The 23,093-nt window shown below is 43.0% G+C and overlaps 1 protein-coding gene across 5 annotated transcripts in view; it reads right to left on the reverse strand.

Moving 5' to 3' along the window:
* Positions 1-21,809, reverse strand: part of LOC118399135 (sodium bicarbonate cotransporter 3-like) — a 51,236-nt gene extending 29,427 nt beyond the window's left edge. For 2 of the 5 annotated variants that reach the window (XM_035794955.2, XM_035794956.2), the window contains exons 1-4: positions 21,567-21,809; positions 6,829-6,910; positions 5,071-5,208; positions 47-185 (exon numbers count right to left, since the gene is read on the reverse strand). In XM_035794955.2, coding sequence (XP_035650848.1) covers positions 47-185; positions 5,071-5,208; positions 6,829-6,910; positions 21,567-21,602 — 395 coding nt within the window. In that variant the 5' untranslated portion in view covers positions 21,603-21,809. The remainder of the gene's footprint in view (positions 1-46; positions 186-5,070; positions 5,209-6,828; positions 6,911-21,566) is intronic. The other 3 variants (XM_035794954.2, XM_035794952.2, XM_035794957.2) reach the window with 2 other exon arrangements.
* Positions 21,810-23,093: the final 1,284 nt, after the last annotated feature.

Consider the following 23,093-nt stretch of genomic DNA (forward strand, 5'->3'; position numbering starts at 1 on the left):
GACCCTGGAGTAGGGAGTCTGGAACCTGGGCTGGGCTGTGACCTACCTGGCGGTCTCCTTCCACTCAGTGGCGCTCCCGTCCCTGAAAGACAGCTCGTCCATCTCGGTGAAAAGGTCATGGGGGACGTGCTCCACATCATCATCCTCGGTACCCAGGATGAACTGCACTCGCTGGGAGGGTGTGTCTAGATGGGGGAGGCAGGGAGAGATGACAGGAGATATGGAGATGAGGTAGAGTGTGGGAAGAGCAGGAGCCAAAGCTTAGCTTCTGAATAGAGTGCTGTGAATTCCTCTGCATTACAAAGAGTGGAATAATTAAATGTGTTGTGGTGGGAGTAGAAAAAGGTAAATGTGAAAGAACAGAGCCGGAACTCAAGACTGAGTGAATCAGCAAAACAATAACGTCAGAATTGCTCCCTTGTTTCTGGTTTGAGCAGCTGGTTTCAGCAACTGATATTTTTAAATTCGGGTTGTCATATTGACAGGTTTGCTTGCAACAAACTACTTATGACACAAGGTGAGACCCAGATGCAGACACAGGAGGCAGATTGTTGGAGTCTTACAATATGTATTCATCCAATAGGGGTAGGCAAGAGAATGGTCGTGGACAGGCAAAAGTGGTCGAAACCAGTTCAGAGTCCAAAAGGTACCGAAGAGCAGGCAGAATCAAGGTCAGGGCAGGCAGTGGGGGGGGAGTAGTCCAGATTCAGGCAGGGGTCAAAACAGGCAGGACGCTCAGAAAGAGAATAACAAAAGGAGTACAGGGGGGGAAAAACACACTGGTTGACTTGATTAACATACAAGACAAACTGGCACAGAAAGACAGGAAACACAGGGATAAATACACAGGGGAAAATAAGCGACACCTGGAGGGGGTGGAGACAATCACAAGAACAGGTGAAACAGATAGGGGCGTGACACTACTTAGCTAGCTTCAAGCCTAGTGTTTGATATGCAATCCGGTGTCCTCGTATTTAATAGTGTTGAGTGTCCTGACAAGAAGGCAAACATTTCTAGCAATAACAGGTGAAAATCGGGCATAATCAAACATTTGGATGTATCCCAATGACTGAGGAAGCGACGCAGGTACAGAGGACAAAGAGCCAGATGCCTGGTCAGGACCCGGAGAAGGTGAGTGGGAAAGCCGCCGTTACCGTCAACATTACTCGCCAACGTGCAATCATTGGACAATAAACTAGACGAGTACCTCGAATATCACGAATATCCTACCAACGGGACATCAACAACTGTAGTATTCTATGTTTCACGGAATCGTGGCTGAATGATGACATGGATATTCAACTAGCGGGATACATGCTGCACCGGCAAGATAGAACAGCACACTCCGGTAAGACGAGGGGGGGGAGGTCTGTGCATATTTGTAAACAACAGCTGGTGCACGAAATCTAAGGAAGTCTCTAGATTTTGCTGAAGTAGAGTATATTGTCATAAATTGCAGGCCACACTATTGCCTAGAGTTTTTAGTTATACTTTTGTGGCTGTTTATTTACCACCACTGACAGATGCTGGCACTAAGACCACACTCAGCCAGCTGTGTATAAGGAAATAAGCAAACAGGAAATCGCTCACCCAGAGGTGGCACTCCTAGTGGCAGGAGACTTTAATGCAAGGAAATTGAATCAGTTCTACCAAATTTCCATCAACATGTTAAATGTGCAACCAGAGGGAAAACAATTCTAGATCACCTGTACTCCACACACAGAGACGCGTACAAAGCTCCCTCTCCCTCCATTTGGTAAATCCGACCACAACTCTATCCTCCTGAATCCTGCTAACAAGCTAATTAAAGCAGGAAGCACCAGGGACTGTCTATAAAAAAGTGGTCAGATGAAGCAGATGATAAACTACAGGACTGTTTTGCTATCACAGGCTGGAACATGTTCCGGGATTCTTCCGACGGCATTGAGGAGTACACCACATCAGTCACTGGCTTTATCAAAAAGTACATCGAGGACGTCCATACCCCAACCAGAAGCCATGGATTACAGGCAACATTCACTATGAGCTAAAGGGTAGAGCTACCGCTTTCACGGTGCGGGACTCTAACCAGGAAGCTTACAAGAAATCCTGCTATGCCGTGCGACGAACATTCAAACAGGCAAAGCGTCAATACAGGGCTAAGATTGAATCATACTACACCGGCTCCAACGCTCGTCTTATGTGGCAGGGCATGCAAACTATTACAGACTACAAAGGGAAGCACAGCCGCGAGCTGCATGCATGAGAGCATCAGCTGTTCCAGGCGACTGTGTGATCATGCTCTCCGTAGCCGACATGAGTAAGAACTTTAAACAGGTCAACATACACAAGGCAGCGGGGCCAGACGGATTACCAGGACGTGTGCTCGGTGCATGTGCTGAACAACTAGCAGGTGTCTTCACTGACATTTTCAACATGTCCCTGATTTAAGTCTGTAAAACCAACATGTTTCAAGCAGACCACCATAGTCCCTGTGCCCAAGAACACAAAAGCAACCTGCCTAAATGACTACAGACCTGTAGCACTCACGTCTGTAGCCATGAAGTGCTTTGAAAGGTTGGTAATGGCTCACATCAACACCATAGTACCCTCAAAGCTCATCACTAGGCTAAGGATCCTGGGACTAAACACCTCCCTCTGCAACTGGATCCTGGACTTCCTGATGTGCCGCCCCCAGGTGGTGAGGGTAGGTAGCAACACATCTGCCACGCTGATCCTCAACACTGGAGCTCCCCAGGGGTGCGTGCCCAGTCCCCTCCTGTACTCTCTGTTCACCCACGACTGCATGGCAATCACGACTCCAACACCATCATTACGTTTGCAGACTACACAACAGTGGTAGGCCTGATCACCGACAACGACGAGACAACCTATAGGGAGGAAGTCAGAGACCTGGTCGGGTGGTGCCAGAATAACAACCTATCCCTCAACGTAACCAAGACTAAGGAGATTATTGTGGACTACAGGAAAAGGAGGACCGAGCATGCCCCCATTCTCATCGACGGGGCTGTAGTGGAGCAGGTTGAGAGCTTCAAGTTCCTTGGTGTCCACAACAACAAACTAGAATGGTCCAAACACACCAAGACAGTCGTGAAGAGGGCACGACAAAGCCTATTCCCCCTCAGGAATCTCAAAAGATTTGGCATGGGTCCTGAGGTCCTCAAAAGGTTCTACAGCTGCAACATTGAGAGCATCCTGACTGGTTGCATCACTGCCTGGTACGGCAACTGCTCGGCCTCTGCCCACAAGGCACTACAGAGGGTAGTGCATACGGCCCGTACAGGGGCTAAGCTGCCTGCCATCCAGGACCTCTACACCAGGCAGTGTCAGAGGAAGGCCCTAAAAATGGTCAAAGACCCCAGCAGCCATAGGACTCCTGAACAAGTAATCAAATGGCTACCCGGACTATTTGCATTGTGTGCCACCCCCCAACCCCTCTTTTATGCTACTGCTACTCTCTGTTCATCATATATGCATAGTCACTTTATCCATATCTACATGTACATACTACCTCAATCAGCCTGACTAACCAGTGTCTGTATGTAGCCTCGCTACTTTTATAGCCTCGCTACTGTATTTAGCCTGTCTTTTTACTGTTTAATTTCTTTAGCTACCTACTTTAGCTACCTACTGTTGGTTACCTTTTTTGCACTGTTGGTTAGAGCCTGTAAGTAAGCATTTCACTGTAAGGTCTACTACACCTGTTGTATTCAGCGCACGTGACAAATAAACCTGGATTTGATATAGGAAACAGCTTAAACAAACGCAAATGCAGCTTCTTTGCTGTTATTCTGGCTGCAGAGGTAGTGACTGTGTTAGCCGTAGCTAGTTGGCTAGCTAGAAAGCAAGGGATAAGAACTTAACATATAGAACAAACAACTGGATTGTGTCCATATACACTATATATACAAAAGTATGTGGACACCCACTGAAATTAGGGGATTCAGCTATTCCAGTCACACCTGTTGCTGGAAAGTGTATTAAATCGAGCACACAGCCATGCAATCACCATAGACACATATTGGCAGTAGTACTGAGCTCGTGGCACAGTCATAGGGTGTCACCTTTCCAACAAGTCAGTTCATCAAATTTCTGCCCTACTAGAGCTGCCCTGTTCAACTGTACGTGCTGTTATTGTGAAGTGGAAACATCTAGGAACAACAACGACTCAGCCAAGTAGTGATAGGCCACACAAGCTCACAGAATAGGACCGGTGACTGCTGAAGTGCGCAGTGCGTAAAAATCGTCTGTCCTCATAGCCAAACTGCCTCTGGATGCAACATCAGCACAAGAACTTCGTTGGGAGCTTCATGAAATCAGTTTTCATGGCCGAGCAATCTCACACAAGCCTAGGATCCCCATGTGCAATGCAAAAGTGGTGTAAAGCCCACCGACATTTGAAGCTGGAGCAATGGAAACACGTTCTTTGGAGTGATGAAACACGCTTCACCAGCTGGCATTCCAATGGACAAATCGGAGGGGGGGGGGGTGTAGCATGTTCTGTGTATGTGTTGGGGAGAGTGATGTTCTGTGTGGGAAGGAAGGGGGGGGGTAAAAGGGGCATTATGTTCGTTGTCTTTTTTTAGGGGGGATGCTTGTGAAAATTAAGAAATGTCAATAAATAAAGTAAATTGTTACAAATCATTTGGGGGAAAATGTTTAAGGGCAACAGCTGAATTTGTGGTGGGAGTTTTTGCGTTGACACGATTCCAATACATTATGATTATGTCTACCGGTACATTAGCGCGACACTAAAAGCCCTAACTCTTTATCCAAATTACCCCATGATAGCCTACTTATATGTAGGGTAACAACATAGATTTAAGTCTATTTAGCCATATGTTCCACCACACATTTTATTCAATTGCATGAGGAGATGCATAAAGAGCATCAAGGAAGGTAGAAGTTTGTTGCGTAAAAACAAAGGAATAGCAAACGTCAGACACTTTATAGGCTGACAGAAATTGCTGACAACAATTTAATAGGTTAACCATTTTTTTTCCCTTTAGTCAGCACCTCTACTAACATTTCTAACAGTCAGCTGATGCTTTTAAGGTAGAAGTTAGTTACCATAAGTGGGGTCCTCCTCCTCGCGGTCCTCCTCCCGCTCCCTCCTCTTGCGGTGGTGTTTGTGGCCTCTGCCGTGGTGCCTGCGTTTGCTCTCCCGGCCCAGCGGCACATGGACCCCGACATAGACCGCCCTGTGGCCTGAGACACACCACACCAAACCAGAGAGATTTACAGATTACCAGGCCCCATTTCCTGTGAATAACCTACTTAGACATGAAAAAAGTGATGGTATTTTTTTTTCCTTTTCCTATTTATTTATTTTCACTGTTTGGATTCTTGCTATGAAATGCAAATGTCCTAGTTTTCTGTGCCAATACATGTTATGGGGAGATGAGTCATTCTACTTTGATTTGAGAGATACTCTGGGAGAGCTGATGAAAACAATACATAAGAAGGGGAGAAGGAAAAGAGAAAGACATGAGCCTAACAGATGGATATACAAAGACAAACGAGAGAGAGAGAGAGGGATATAGTGTTTGAGAGGAATGAAGAGAGACAAAAATACCAGAAACAAAACAGGGGAAAGGAGAGGGATAATGGATAGAGAGAGAGAGAGAGAGAGAATGGCAAACGAGAGGGAGAGAGTACATGTTCTCTCTCTCTCTCTCTATGTGGTAATGATGTTATTTGCTGGCTGCATTCTCCAGACGTGAGCCGCAATGACACTTCCTTTAAAACACTCTCCTGTCTCTGCCTCGTTCCCAGGAGAAGGACCACAGAGGATTGGATTTCAATAGCAACTGGCTCGCTGCCAGCTCTGTTTCTCTAAAATAATTATAACTCAAATATCGTCGGCTCCCTGGAAAAACCTTGAATCTCTCAGTTTTTGTTTATTTCGATTTTCCTACATAAATTGAAAGCAGTCATTCATTTCATGACATACACATTGACGTCTCATTAAAAAAGTTACTCCTCATACTGTTTTGTATGACCATAGACAGTCTACTGACCATTTAGTACTCTCTTAGTCAACCATACCATGTACTTCACTGCAAGCTCCAATGAAACATGCAGCCTATTTCTGCTTGGGGGAACTAGGCAGGTGATTGGTAGGCGTTCTCAGTACCCATTAGAGATAATCACAGGTCGTGTTTGAAATCGCCTGGAATGTACAGCTCAGAGAGAAAATGCTAGCTTTGTTACCTAAGACGGGCCAGATAATCAGAGGCCAGATTTGCGGTTAATCATAGTCAGATAGGCAGAGCATGTTTGGGTTGTAAAGGAGACACCACCGTGTCATATGTACAGTACTTTCATGTGATACGACCAGCTGGACTTGAATAAAGGCGCACACAACAGTTAAGCTCAATTACATTTGCCATATGTCAGTGGGCTCATGTTTGTCTGGCTAATGAACATACCCCACACCCAGGTGAGGAGAGACAGGCTAGGGCTGGCTTTAATCTGCCAAGGCCCCCTGAGAAACAAAACCAGCAAACACCTGTTCTTTCTATTCACAGCACGTATCTAGGCCTATAATGTGGACAGGAATCATCCACACAGAGACAGAAAAAAGGGCATCTAGACACAACGGTAATAAAGGCAGGTACACAAACTGGTTACATTCACAAAGGCTGACTGGAACCAGGGTTGAGTTCAATTTCAATTCAATGCAATTGACTGAATTGAGCCAATTCAACTAGCACACCATTTCTCCAACACATTGCACACAGGAATTAACACACACAGGCATAGACATACACATAGGTACAGTAAGTTGGTAGGGCTGTATGGACCAGGGAAGAAGACTAGACTTACTCTCCAGGTCTTCCGTCTCATAGTTGGTGTTGGTGGTGGAGCTGGTCTTCCCGAGGTCAATGATGGCCTCCTCGTCCAGACCCTAAGAGAGATTGAAAGAGATTTTAGGCCTTTAATGGACCAATAAACTGACAGTTGAAACCGCGACTGAGCCAGAGGCTTATTAAAAACGACCACCAGACTGGTAATCACAGCACCTTCAGCCATTAGTATAGGTACTACCGAAATGACCAACAAGATGGATGTTTGTCTGATATTCAAAGAACAACAGGAACAACAGCTTTTGGTGCCTTTGCAGAGAACAAGCTGCTTTGACACACAGCATTTGTGCTTTATTTGATTTCAGGATTCAGGAATAACAGTCTATTATTATGTATCGTCTTTGGGATTAGGCCTATTTGACAGTATTCCTGAGGCTGGGCTAGGAAATGTTAGCCTGATCCACCATCCTGACCACTGCACTCTTGTTTTACTTCATTTAACAGAATCCGTGCAGCAAAACTGAATACCGTACGCTCGTGAGATCAGGATGGTCATACGAGGCTAGAGATTCCTATTTTTCCATCCTCTGAAGGAAAGGTAATGGTACTTTATCACAGGCGTGTTCCAGGAGATCTTTGTTGTGAGGTACACTATAGGGCCCTCAAATCCAAATCTGGACCTCGAAGCCAGTTCTACTGCTTAAAAAAGAAAATCCCCTCTATTCAGGGACTAATTTAGACCTGTGACAACAGGTGGGTATCATTAATTAATTGTCAGGTAGAACAGAAAACCAGCCAGCTCCGGAACTTATAGGGTAAGATTTGAATAACCCTACACTAGGGGGTTAGGGCTATATGTGACTTGTTCACAGAAGAGGCATTTGAACGTAATCCTTTTTTCTTACAGAATGCATTTTTTTGTCAGAAATGCCTTCTGGAACATATGAACTTTCATGTGCCTTAATAACAAACTTGTGTGCCATCTGTAAATACAAATAAAATTGTTAAATTATGAGCCTAGTTGGTTTAGCCACAGAAAAAGGAAGGAACCTTCCCCCTAGCCATGATTGGCTGAGATAATGGATGGGCTGGACATGCCGAGAGATGAGTTTGGATTGGTCTGCCATGTAGCACGTTTCCGTCTATAACATAAGTTGCTCAGTATGTGTAGGTAATCCTTTCTAACTCATATTTTTGAAAGATATCACAAAGAACTGCAAATGTGTTGCTAATGCTCTCCACTTTCTGGAGGGCAGAGTTTTGAAATCAGTGAAATGTTCGGTGGAAGCAGAGTATGATAGCTAAGGAGAAGGATAAAATGTAAGTGTTTGATTGCAAGTATGTGGAGGGAGTCGAAAAGAGAACACACAAAAAGCTGTTGTATAAAACACCTGTCTCTGGATTACATCTTCAAACTAAGGGCAACCATGGCATCCGTGACAGAGTGGGGGAAGCGTTCATCCATGTATACATGGAAGAGAGTCTAGCTAGCTACATTTTTAGATATTATACATTTCAAATTTTGTCAGAAAGTTGTTTTCATTGCAAGTTAAAGCGTACTGTTAGCTAGCTAACGTTAGCTGGCTGGCTTGCTAGCTAATGTTACATGTATGATCTGTGTAGTAATATTATTCATATCTCAGAGCCATTTGCATTGCGTGTTATAGCCTAATGTTAGCTAGCTAGCTAACATTGAACCTAGTTTGGTTAGCTTTAGCTACCTGTAGATTCATGCAGGATAGTAACATTATGAGTTGGGATTATGGTTCATTGTTTAGCTAGTTAAGCTAACTACATGTTTAAACAAAAGACCCCACTATGCAAGTAACCATCTCACTGTACCGTTTACACCTTCTCTGTCCTGTGCATGTGACAAATAAACACAGATTTTATTTGATATTGTGTGTTTAACAGAGGCGGTAATGTGAAGAACAACATGACACATGAAAGTCAAAACATGCACCAAAGTCAAATTAGGATATAAGGTTAGGCCAACGATAGTGTCCAAATTCTAAAATTATCTGGTAGAATGCCCTGCTTTTATTTAATCACACTCACAACCAAACTATTTTCTGTCATTAACTTGTAAAGAAGTATCTTGTTGTGAGTTTATTTTCCTGTAATAATGAATACTTTGTCAGCTATATGACGTGGTCATTATTTGAACTGGCTAGCCTGCTAACTTAACGTTAGCTAGCTACCTAAAAAGCTAAAAACGAACCAAAACATTGTTTAGAAAGTTGCTTTTAGTTGCCTGGTTTACTAGATACATTTTGAAAGAAATTGGTTTATTGGTGTTAAAATACACCAGTTATGCTATTTTGGACCCCCAGACTGCTTTTGTGTTTATACTTTTTCATAACGACAAGAACAAGTTTGATGTCAGACGACAATAGAGTGTTCATAATGTCAATGCGACAACTGTATACAGACATGTCGATAGAAGTAGTATAACCCAGTCTTTAGTCTTGAAACCTTTGGTTGTTTAGTACACTACCATACAACTGCAGTGTATGAGATTTGTTTTCTAGCTCTGAGCTTCAAATTTTGCTACAGTACATACAGTAGGACCGACTCCAGGTGGTGGGTCACATATCTGCTTTAATTATTCCTCACGGACCTGTACTGGAACAGTATTAGCATAAGGTAACATAAATCAGTTTGGCTACAGTAAGTAAGTAGATGTATTCTTTTATCATAAATGTACTGATGCTGTGATGCAAAATGGCATCCCAGAAATGGGGTAATTTTAATAAAAAGTTTAGTTTCAAACATTGACACATTGAATTAGGCCTATCAACAGTCAGGGCATTGCACCATCATGCTTAAAGGACAATCTCTACTTTGGAATGTAAATAGAATGCTATAAAAGTGTACACACTTTTTGTGTGATTTCACTTGGTTCTGAGAAACTTACCCGACCAGCGATAGACCTCCTCAGGCTCATTCGGCAGAATGTGGGCGTGCAGAAAACATGGACAAAGCTCCAAAAACACTAAATAACGTCCTTTTAAAAACTGCAAAACTATAATATAGTGATGCAGATGTTGTACACGTGAAATAGTGTCATTTCAGTATTTTATATTCTGTTTTGTTGGATTTGAGCAATACTTTATAGTGCACAAGCAAATGTGTGCTTTCATCAAAAATAGAGATTTGGTAAAACATATATATTTTTAAACGGTCCTTTTAAAGCTTGCCCAAATTTGCAGCATCAGTCCTTTAGATGGACTTTGAAATAATATAATATTAACCGGCACTATCAGCAATGCTCAGCAACTGACTTTGAACTGTGGGAGTTGCACGCATCAGTACCTAGATGTGCTTTAAAATAATATAATATTAAACAGACTCAGCGACGTTGGTATGAGCAGCAGCGCAGATATTCAGATGAGCGCAATGCAACACTGCTCTCACACAGGCACACAGAGTATCTGCAAGGGTGCGCTTCACGCAGCTACAACGTGATAGCTACAGAACCAAAACAGTGGAGTTAGCCTCATGCTCCAACGGTCTTGGTTGTTGCTGAATTCGACAAGATATTTCCGTTTACTTCATGCATTGCTGAGTCTACCTTTTTAACCAGCACAATCAGCAGTGCTCAGCATCTGACTTTGAACTGTGGGAGTTACACCAATAATTTTGGGGCTTCAATAATGCAAGCTGCACTCTGTATGGCCTTGCTTGCTGGCAGTCCAGTGGAACAGGGGAGGTTCTGCCTGGCTGGCAGTGCAGTGGAACAGGGGAGGTTCTGCCTGGCTGGCAGTGCAGTGGAACAGGGGAGGTTCTGCCTGGCTGGCAGTGCAGTGGAACAGGGGAGGTTCTGCCTGGCTGGCAGTGCAGTGGAACAGGGGAGGTTCTGCCTGGCTGGCAGTGCAGTGGAACAGGTGAGATTCTGGCTGGCAGGCAGTGCAGAGGAACAGGGGAGGTTCTGGCTGGCAGTGCAGTGAAACATGGGAGATTCTGGCTGGCAGGCAGTGCAGAGGAACAGGGGAGGTTCTGCCTGGCTGGCAGTGCAGTCAGACAGGAAGAGGAAAAAACACTGTTTTTTATTAGTGATAGACACTCAGCCCTGACAAGCAGGGCAGAAACACACAATAGGCCTAGTCTACTAATTACACTTGATATGTCACCAGAATCCAATCAAACGTAATAAGAGATCATCACTCTGCTTCCTCACAATATTTCCCATTGTTTCCTATGGCCCCCTGACGATGACAGACAGGTCTCTCAACTCTCCAGCACCCACCACAGTGTCTATTTCAGCCCCACATGAGGTATTGTGACTGGGAGAGGAGACTATTTTTGACCTGCCTGTGCCTCCTATAGGGCCGGGCGATATGGCCAAAATATCATATCACAGTATTTATCTAATTTCTGACTGTATTTTATGTTTTGGAATAATACATTGACTTATGAATAGGGGCATGACCCTAGGGTGGCAACACATACATTGTAAGTGATTTGGGTTTTCTCAATTTTTATTGGTTTATACTGTTCAAATAAACTTCAACCATAAATATTTTTCAGCATTTTCTGCACTCATTTGAGATCATTTCCACACTGCCATGTATGGGTGCACGATATTGGCAGAAAAACTAGGCATTATTTTTATGATGCAATTGCAATTTGATTTAGATCAAAACACTTGGGTAAACTGTTGGAAATAGTTATATTATTATAATGCCAGGGTTATTGTTACAGGGTAGGAACCAAAGTGTTGGTCAATATTTTCTAGGGGACCTACATTGCTGACTCAGTACACTTAGCCAGCTAAGTAGCGATTAGCATTAGTGGCTAATACGATTTAGTAACAACTTGCTAAGAAAAGACATAGTTGTTTGCTAATGTTGATTTGATTTGCAGATGTAGGAAACAAACTAAGTGTTAATATAAATCCACAAGCATTCTATAATAAGACGTAAAGTGGAAACCTCATTGTTGTTTTCAACATTGTTGCATGTGCTGCATTGACCATGCAGACTGAACGAAAGTGTCTCGTGGTCAAGGAACAACAAATGTGCTCCATGAGTGACAGGGGGCGGGCTAGGTCTTGTGAGGTAAGCAGCATGGAGAGAGACTGCTAAGTGCAATTCTCTAGTGTTTTGGCTTTTATTTCTGTAAAACCAGGAGTGCTGTCCAGATATAACGTATTTTACCCTAATACCGGTATTGATGCAAGGATTGGTTTGGGTTTTTATTTTACCTTCTAGGATCATATCACCTCTACCGTACCTGCCACTCTAGACCCACTTCAATTCGCTTACCGCCCCAATAGATCCACAGACTATGCAATCGCCATCTATAAGAAGGCTGTTTATTGACTACAGCTCAGCATTCAACACCATAGTACCCTCCAAGCTCATCATTAAGCTGGAGGCCATGGGTCTGAACCTCGCCCTGTGCCACTGGGTCCTGGACTTCCTGACGGGCCGCCCTCAGGTGGTGAAAGATAGGAAACATCACCTCCACTCCGCTGATCCTCAACACTGGCGCCCCACAATGGTGTGTGCTCAGCCCCTTCCTGTACTCCCTGTTCACCCATGACTGCGTGACCAAGCACGCCTCCAGCTCAATCATCAAGTTTGCAGGCGACACAACAGTAGTAGACTTGATTGCCAACGATAATGAGACAGCCTACAGCAGGGATACAAACTGGTGAGGGCCCAAAAAGGTGACACAATTCCTGCTAGGGGGAAATTCAGGTTTTAACTAATTAAACAAAGAATATGATCTACATGATCAGTCGCTGTGTAAAATAAAAAGTGGTTCATGTTTAACCTAGCTCATAGTAAAAAAAAATTTAAAAAAGCAAGACTTTACTGCGAATGACACTCAAGTCTTGAGAAAAAACAATACACTAATATTGCAGTTAGCCATGACAGCCTTTATAATATTATAATAGAATGCTTTTGACCACACATCTAAACATTGCACTTGGGGAAAAAAACATCATAAAGTAGAAATACTAACAGGCATTCTTTTTTTTTACCGTATTATAGTGGCCACTATAGTAGACATCGATCAAGTGCACAAGGCTACATGTACGCAAAAATAGTTCACTGAGTAGAAAATTAAATAACCCCCCCCCCTCATACGTGTTACTGTCACGTTCAACACAGCAAAAGCAGTATCTTTGGGCTACACATTATTACACTGTACATGTGCCTATGGACAACGGTTCTACAATGTGCCGGTAGAGCATGCTACCCTTTGTTGGCATAACTGATCTCTTTCAGGCAGAGTACACCTGGCATAACCCTTTTTATCAACTATTTTGAAAACGTGAGAAAGAGGGAAGTGTGTGGTGTTTCTTTCACCTTTATAGTGGCTTCCAGCTTAAGCCAGGCCCAGCTCCAGCTACACTTGTTTAACAAGCAACGTCTCATTTTCACCTAATTCTCTTATTCTGAAAATTAATCACATACTGTAAAGAGAAAACATTAGTTCACAGATCACTTTAGTAAGTTAGCTAGTTAACATGTCACACAGATTGTCGGGGTCCAGTAAGCAACTAACACGTTATAACTTGAGGAACGGCAAGGAGTCGTATAATGTTACCAGTTAATACTATAGCGAATTGGTTTGGTTACTAACGTTAGCTCATCTGATATTGTAACGTTAAGTACCTAATGTTAGCTGTCTGACATTAGCCAGCAAATTTTCACATCATGAATTCAAATATTTTATCAGTTAAAGTTGGCAAATTTTGCTAAACATTTATCTGGCTATCCAACGGAGAAATCGATCCAGCTAGCAAGATGACGTTACTTAATAATGTTAACAATAATTGTTCCACCACACTTTCTCCCTCACCTCAAACTTTCCAAATACCAGTTGTTTTCGGTTACAGCTCATGAAGTATGCTTCATCACCGTCTCACCTACCTCTTAGCTATCGTTCAGGGAACGGACTGTTGTAAGTTAACTGGTAAACTGCCTTTCCACTCTCACCGACCTCTTAGCTATCGTTCAGGGCAAACTACCTGCCCTCCAGGACACCTACAGCACCTGATGTCACAGGAAGGCCAAAAAGATCATCAAGAACATCAACCACCCGAGCCACTGCCTGTCCACCCCACTTTCATCTAGAAGGCGAGGTCAGTACAGGTGCATCAAAGCTGGGATCGGGAGACTGAAAAACAGTCTGATCGCCTTGAGATAAAAGCTATTAAACAGCCATCACTTGCACATTAGAGGCTGCTGCCTACAGGCATAGACTAGAAATCACTGGCTACTTTAAGGAAAGGAACACTAGTCACTGTAATAATGTTTACATGTCTGGCATTCCTCATCTCATGTATATACTGTATTCTATACTATTCTACGGTATCTTAGTCACTTAATAATGTTTACATATCTTGCATTACTCAACGCATATGTATATAGTGTATGTTATACTATTCTGCTGTATTTTAGTCCGTTCCGCACTGACATCGCTCGTCCATATATGTATATAGTCTTAATTCATTCCTACTTAGATTTGTGTGTATTGGGTATATGTTGTGTAATTTGTAAGATATTACTTGTTAGATATTACTGCACTGTCGGAGCTAGAAGGTAGCATTTCGCTACACCTGTAATAACATATGCTAATCACGTGTATGTGACCAATAACATTTGATTTGATATATTTCGATATTTGGTTTGTTAAATGTGATACGCCAATCTGTTTTTTTTTATAGCTATATAGTTTACTCCACTACTTGGGTCATCCCTCTCCTTCTCTCTCACCAATCCCTCAAGGAGAGCACTCGTTGTTGCTCGACCACGAGATCATTTACCGATAGTTCATAGTGAGTTACTGTATTTTCTTTGGTTCACTCTTTGGTCTGCATGGTCAATGCAGCAGATGTAACAATATATTGATGACAATGATGCTGCTTTCAGCATTCTTAATATACATCCATCCACAAGCGTTCTATAATTACACTATTAGTTTGTGTATCTTACTGTCTGCAAACAGCTATTTTGTATTTTCTTAGCAACTTGTGTTAGCTTACAAATTGTGTTAGCCACTTATGCTATTCGCTAGTTAGTTAGCTAGCTAATAATTGTACTAATTCAGAGCAAACATAGCTAGCTAATACAGCCTGATAGTGCATTTAGGCCTACACCAGTGCTGGTGTAGGCAAACATAGCTAGCTAATACAGCCTGATAGTGCATTTAGGCCTACACCAGTGCTGGTGTAGGCCTAAATGCGCAACAGTATCTTCCAAATCAGAGAGGAATAGGAGAAGCATCAATATGTTAGCTACATGAAGTAAAAGAAAACATTAACTGTAGCCAAAGATTATAGGGTCCCACTCCTCTGGGAAACACTGACCAACACTTTGGTTCCTACCCTGTAACAATAACACCTCCAAAGAGATCCCATTAGTATTCTAATTCCTAATTCTATAAACGCCTCACCGGCCCAATATTACTTTCTAACTATAGAATTTGAATAATCATTCTATTTCCATGACTCCAACAGTTCAACAGTTCTCCAACAGTTTTATTTAAATTGCAATTGGAATAAATGGTTAAAAAAAATAAGGCAATTTTTTTGGCCCATATCATGCAGCCCTACGTGGCAGTGTGGAAATGATCTCAAATCAGACACACTTTTGGTTGAAGTTTTATTGAACAGTATTAAACAATCAGAATGGAGAAACCCACAATGAAATAACTTATCATTTAAGTGTTGCCACCCTAGGGTCATAAACAGCTCAAAGAAAATGTATATTCAGGTATTGTCAAATACCGTCAGAAATTTGAAACATATTTTGAAAAGGATAGTTTATTTGAGGGCTTCAAATGCAACAGCTCCTCCATTGGAGGAGGCATTGAGATATCCTACTAAACACAGATAAGTACTGCTGCTAAGCAGCAGAGAGAGCTGATTCAATAGGTGAGGATGTTAAACACACAGTGGGAGGATAGGAACATGATATGCACAGAGCACATCTCTCTGGCATTGGGGTCTCATTTGCTCCGACCGCTCTCTCTTCACTGAACCATGCAAGCCCCTCTTGCACTGAGCCTCCAATCTCATGAGCTACTACATAGAGTACCAGTCACACCTGCTCATTCCACGGTTTTTCATAATTTTTTACTAGTTCCTACATTGTTGAATAATAGTGAAGACATCAAAACTATGAAATAACACATATAGAATCATGTAGTAACCAATAGTGTTAAACAAATCCAAATATATCTGACATTCTTCAACGTAGCCACCCTTTGCCTTGACAGCTTTGCACACTCAGAGGTGAGCCAAGAAGGTGAGAGGTGAGCCAAGAAGGTGAGAGGTGAGCCAAGAAGGTGAGAGGTGAGCCAAGAAATAAAGGGGTTTGATAGTGGGCTAGGAGTGCTGGACTGATGATGCTGGGCTTGGCTCAGTGGACTGCATTGCTACTGTTGTTGACTGTTTGTGATGGATACAAGGCATAAAATAGTCCAAGGCTATACTAAGCCAATGTTTACACCTGAGAAATTATGACTATTCCAGGTTCATTACCACTTCAAAGCCTCTTAAAATAGGCCTAGTGCCTGCGGAAATCTGTTAGCATGCATGTGAAGCTGTTTATTGTATGTGTGTCAGGCATTGTGTGTTTGGTATGCATTTCATTTGTTGAGTCCATGGTGTGGGTAAGTTAAGCACACGTGTTCAGAATCAGAGCTGGTTTATTCCGCTCATCACAATTTCAAAACACATTATGCAACCTGCTGCTGCGGCTACTCCGGTCCAAAATAACTCCCCTGGGAGCTGGTTGGTGTAACGACGTTCTTCGTTTGTAGAAAGAGAGTCGGACCGAAATGCAGCGTGGTGGTTACTCATGACTTTAATGAAAAAAGTGACACATGAAATAACTATACAAATACAAAAACAACAAACGGAACGTGAAACCTAATTACAGCCTATCTGGTGAAACTACACAGAAACAGGAACAATCACCCACGAAATACACAGTGAAACCCAGGCTACCCTTAATACGGTTCCCTATCAGAGGCAACAAGAATCACCTGACTCTGAGAACCGCCTCAGGCAGCCAAGCCTAAACTAGACACACCCCTAATCAACCACAATCCCAATGCCTACAAAAACCCCAATACGACAATACAATAAACCCATGTCACACCCTGGCCTGCACAAATAATTAAAGAAAACACAAAATACTAAGACCAAGGCGTGACAGTTGGTCATGCCCAGTGACAGCAAGATCCTGACTGTCCCTAACAGAGAGAGAGAGAGGAGGGAGACTATAAATGGGGGGACTCCCAACCCAGGGACCATAACGTCACCTGGAGTGTGAGAGCAGCAGAATGGGGGGCATGCATAGAGTCTAATTTGGGATAAACCGTTCCCAACCCTGTTCATTCAATGCCAGGGGGTAACAAGGGGTGGGGGTGAAGCTGGCAGCCAACCTCACTAGCAATAACAAAGTCATCTCATCCTCTACCCCATAGCTAGCCCATGTGCCCTAAGCGCACCTAGCCCCCTCTGCTTCTGACACCTTCCAAGATCACACCATAGTTTACATAATATCATGCAAAACCTCTCACAGACATCAGGGATCACTCTAAAGTTCACCAGCCAAGCATAAAAGGTGATAGACCTATCTATTGAACCCAAAAGACTGGATCCCCGTAGAGAGCTGTAGACAAATATGATTTTTGGGGGACTAGGGACGTCCTGCAGTCTAAAAACAGCATGACTTAACATTCGAATACTCTATGATGTGTATGTTCTCAAGGCAATGACACACAAGAAGCATGGGATCTAAAGCTGTCAATGTCAACAGCAGCGCGTATTACAGTATAACCATGTAACTGACGCTTACGGATGAAGACTGCCATGACAACTAAAGACTGGCCAGGGGGGGGGCATTTGTGCAGTTGAGTCGGTTTCTACGGTAACATGCTCTTAACAACGTGATGATGCTTTGTTGCTCCTTGCTGAAATAAGAAACAAGCAAAGGACACTTTGGTTGCCTAGGCAATGCCCCCCACAATGCAGCAGCAGCACACACAGAATTAGAATCAATAGACCTGGCTTGGAACCTCTAACCCTGGCAATTTGACTGGTAAATAGAATCAATAGACCTGGCTTGGAACCTCTAACCCTGGCAATTTGACTGGTAAATAGAATGAATAGACCTGGCTTGGAACCTCTAACCCTGGCAATTTGACTGGTAAATAGAATCAATAGACCTGGCTTGGAACCTCTAACCCTGGCAATTTGACTGGTAAATAGAATCAATAGACCTGGCTTGGAACCTCTAACCCTGGAAATTTGACTGGTAAATAGAATGAATAGACCTGGCTTGGAACCTCTAACCCTGGCAATTTGACTGGTAAATAGAATCAATAGACCTGGCTTGGAACCTCTAACCCTGGCAATTTGACTGGTAAATAGAATGAATAGACCTGGCTTGGAACCTCTAACCCTGGCAATTTGACTGGTAAATAGAATCAATAGACCTGGCTTGGAACCTCTAACCCTGGCAATTTGACTGGTAAATAGAATCAATAGACCTGGCTTGGAACCTTTAACCCTGGCAATTTGACTGGTAAATAGAATCAATAGACCTGGCTTGGAACCTCTAACCCTGGCAATTTGACTGGTAAATAGAATCAATAGACCTGGCTTGGAACCTCTAACCCTGGCAATTTGACTGGTAAATAGAATCAATAGACCTGGCTTGGAACCTCTAACCCTGGCAATTTGACTGGTAAATAGAATCAATAGACCTGGCTTGGAACCTCTAACCCTGGCAATTTGACTGGTAAATAGAATCAATAGACCTGGCTTGGAACCTCTAACCCTGGCAATTTGACTGGTAAATAGAATCAATAGACCTGGCTTGGAACCTTTAACCCTGGCAATTTGACTGGTAAATAGAATCAATAGACCTGGCGTGGAACCTTAACCCTGGCAATTTGACTGGTAAATAGAATCAATAGACCTGGCTTGGAACCTCTAACCCTGGCAATTTGACTGGTAAATAGAATCAATAGACCTGGCTTGGAACCTCTAACCCTGGCAATTTGACTGGTAAATAGAATCAATAGACCTGGCTTGGAACCTCTAACCCTGGCAATTTGACTGGTAAATAGAATGAATAGACCTGGCTTGGAACCTTTAACCCTGGCAATTTGACTGGTAAACTCATACCTACACTCACATTGGCCCTCTGGTATTGTACTCCAGGCAGAGCAAAATATACTTGGTGGTACATTAACAAGCTTGGGAACCACTGGTGTAATGGAATGTTTTGCCCAGTGTGATAGGTTGTGTTTTTTTGACACTCTTATGTAGGTGTCATAACCAGCCATAAAATATTGCAATATATACTATATACAGTGTCTCCGGAAAGTATTCAGAGCCCTTTACGTTTTCCACATTTGATTACCTTAGTCATATTCTAAAATGTATTAAATAAAAAACAATCGCTAACTAACTAGCTAATACATGTGCTGAGTCAGAGCAAACGTAACTAGCTATACAGCCTGATAATACCAGTGATGGTGTAGACCTACATTTGTGCAACAGTTTCTTCTAAATCAAAGAGGAATACTCAAAGCAAGAATATGTCAGCTGTTTGATGTAGCTAAGAAGAAACATTCAATGTAGCCAAAGCATATGCGGTCCAAACACTTAATTTATAAGTGGACACTTGTGATGACGTATCATGACGCCTGACGAGTATACACTTGCAGGGAAAGGGGCAAGGGAGGAAGAAATTAATTTTAAATGGACCACTCTTGGCCGGAAATTCGTCACTCGTTCATCCCGCGATGATTGTGGGTGCTTTTACAGTGGGGCAAAAAAGTATTTAGTCAGCCACCAATTGTGCAAGTTCTCCCACTTAAAAAGATGAGAGAGGCCTGTAATTTTCATCATAGCTACACTTCAACTATGACAGACAAAATGAGGGGGGAAAAATCCAGAAAATCACATTGTAGGATTTGTAATGAATTTATTTGCAAATTATTCCTGACTCTAACTGGATTCTATTTGATAAGCTGCCCTCTGTGTTCTGCTAGACAAAGTCTTCATCCACATTATAGCCGGGGGTGTAAAAAAATAACACATACATTTTTCCAGCAGTAGACTATGATAAATAATGTCAAAAGCTGCACTGAAGTCTAAAAAGACAAGCCTCCACAACCATGATATTGAAATGAGATGTTCGATGAGCAGGTGTCCACATACTTTTGGTCATGTAGTGTGTGTCACAACAGTTCTAAATATATGTGCTACGACAAGTTATGTCAGCTGTTATGATATATTTTGACATGGTTATGACCGTGTCATAATGTGTTATGATGCTGGGTGTCAAGTAAAGTATTGCCCAATACTTTTGTAAGACACATTTCAGTTGAATGCATTCAGTACAATCGACTCGGTATTCCCCTTTCCCTTTCCATGGTAATGTAGAATGTTAATTCAAATTATATTAACTGATGTGGCTCATGCAATGGAACGTATTTGTTGTAATGTCAGTTGAGTTTAATCAACAAATCACAGCAAATATCGATGGGTACACTTCCTGCTCACACTTCCTGCTTTGCTTCTATGGGTACACCCGCAATGGCCGCCAGTCCACCCATTATGTCATTATTGACTTGAATGGGAACTATTCATTCTATTTCTATGGCAGCACATGGCAGCAAATACAGTTATGAGCTAAGGAGATGAGAAAATGTGAGTCCCCCAAAAATGAATTTGGCTGTCAAATTACCGTAATCCAAAATCCCATGACCATCACAACTCTGTGTGTGTGAGAATGGTCAGTTACTGTATATGGGAACTTCCGTTTTCAATTAAATTCACTGTGCATTCGACCCTGGTTCTTGTTATCGGTGTGGGTGACTCTGGTTTAGTGTAGGAGTGATTTCAGACCCAGCCAGGTTACCTCTATTCCAGGATGTCGTTACTGGGCCTCGTTCCAGGCAGGGGAGGTGACATAAGTGAGGAGTTGCATAGCTCTATAGACACGCCAGTCCCCTGAGTTGTATCTCCACTGTCACACACAGGCCAAACGCAATACCAAAGGCAGCAGAAAATAGCATGCCCCCGCCCCCAGAAAATAGCATGCCCCCGCCCCCAGAAAATAGGCTAAAGCATAGGCTACACAGAAATGGAAACCATTTCCACTCTTCTCTAAAAACACATTTTCCTCTCCTTGTATGTACAACCTAGTAACCACAGGTGTCTACATATTCTCCCTTCCCTGTCATTCTCCTCTTATCTAGGCTATTTCAATACCCTATCATTTATTATTTCCCTCAGTGTGACTGACATCAACTTCCATTCAATGGATAAACAAACATCCTATTCATAATCTATCAATTTTTATCAAAGGAGCATGCTCTGTTTTTGTTTTGATTCTAGTCCACTTCCACATTTTCGTCCTCTGCTCCTCTCTCACGCTCCTCCTTCTCCCTCCCTTCTCTCTCTCTCTCTCTCTCTCTCTCCTGGTCTCTCTTTAATGCAGCCATATCTTGTTCCTGTCTCATTTTCTCCCATTCTGGCTCGTGAAGGGAGGGAATGACCATTTCCTTTCTAAGAGACATGCAGGGACTCTCCCCTTTACCACATTATTGTCCTCTCTCTTCCCTTTTGAGATACATCCTATAGAACACCCTCTATTCTATTCTGCAACCACGACCACTATTCTACGGTACAGCAAGACAATGTCAGAGATGGAGAAGACACACACACACACACAAAAACACACTCATGTTATCAGAGCAGAGCAGACCTACCGTCAGCACATGCTCCCCTTCACAGTTCCCCGCCATCTGGGCTAATACATCAGTGGCAGCCGAGGCAGCTGTGGCGTTAGCTGGCTTCTTCTCTCTTATCTCCCGTGTGTGTGTTTCTGTGAGCGTGTATGTGGACTTGTGTGTGTCTGAGCTCCAAGTGAAACACTGGAATACTGGGTTGCTCTTGCCGGCTCGTCTGTGATTATACGGAGTGAGAGATCAGAGCACTGCCTGCCTTAAAACAGACGTGCTCCTCTCCGACAACCCGCTCCTTTCTCAGCAGCCAATCCCCCGCAACCATGAATATTTAATTTGCCCAGCCAAAAGCACACGCAGGCGGGCATACACACAGAGAGGACATACACAGAGGACACACACGCATACCCCCTCCACACACACACACACACCCACAGTGGCATTCAGGGCAAACACCCACACGCACACACATTTCTCACAGACATTACCCAGAGGGCGATGAGAATTGAAAAGGACAGACAGAGATGTGTTCATTACGTGTCTCTGCCTCCATTGATTCTGCTACATTCGTGATCTTTATCACAGTCTCAAGGTCATGTACACATCTTTCAGCACCTTCTAATTCCATGGAGACTCATGACTCATGCGCTCAGAATACCACATCCACAAACAGTTCCATAAGGTCGTAAAACATTGGACTTATGGGGTGGTCAGTGTAACATCATGCTTGTGCAATAGTAAGACAGAAAAGGGTCAATCAAGGACTCTATGTGTATCCCAAATGACACACTTATACCTACATAGGCCCTGTGGGTCCTGGTCAAACGTAGTGCACTATATAGGGAATCAGGTGCCACTTGGGACTAGGTCTACAACATGAGGAAACTGGTATTTCAAATAGACCTACACGACCTAAATCAAATCCATTTTCCTCTTTCAGTCTCAAACACAGAAAGGTACAAGTCATTAATGACTAGCTAGAGACAGGACAAAGCCATACAACTGATCATTGCCTCGCATTAAATACAGTTCCATGGAAACTGAGGGGCAGGGTGACACCTAATGGCAGATTTGGAATCTCACACTGAGGCAAAGCAAGCCAGCTGAGACACACACACACACACACACACAAACACACACACACAAACAAACATGGGGGATTGTACATTCCTACAATTCATAAGAAAGCAAGACATGGCCAATTTGCTAATTTATTTTAAACAGGATTTGAAGGCCAGGCTCCCTAATTATGTTTTTGTGCTGTGTAGGGCTGGGCGATATACCGTATTTGACTATATACCGGTATTGATGCACGGACCGGTTTGGGCTTTTACTTTACCTTCTATAACGGATATTGAATGTTTGGTTTGTTAAATGTGATATGTCGTGTGTAATGTCCATTTTTATAGTTTACTCCTCTACTTGAGTCATCCCTCTCCGCGCCGCTTTCCACACAGACCTAGTCCCACCCCGTCACTCAAGTAGAGGAGTCATGGTGCACAGTAGAGGTCTGCGCAGACCGATTTCTTTAGACTGCTCCCACAGCTTTTC

The sequence above is a fragment of the Oncorhynchus keta genome, chromosome 20 (assembly GCF_023373465.1).
Source record: "Oncorhynchus keta strain PuntledgeMale-10-30-2019 chromosome 20, Oket_V2, whole genome shotgun sequence".
Taxonomy (NCBI): domain Eukaryota; kingdom Metazoa; phylum Chordata; class Actinopteri; order Salmoniformes; family Salmonidae; genus Oncorhynchus; species Oncorhynchus keta.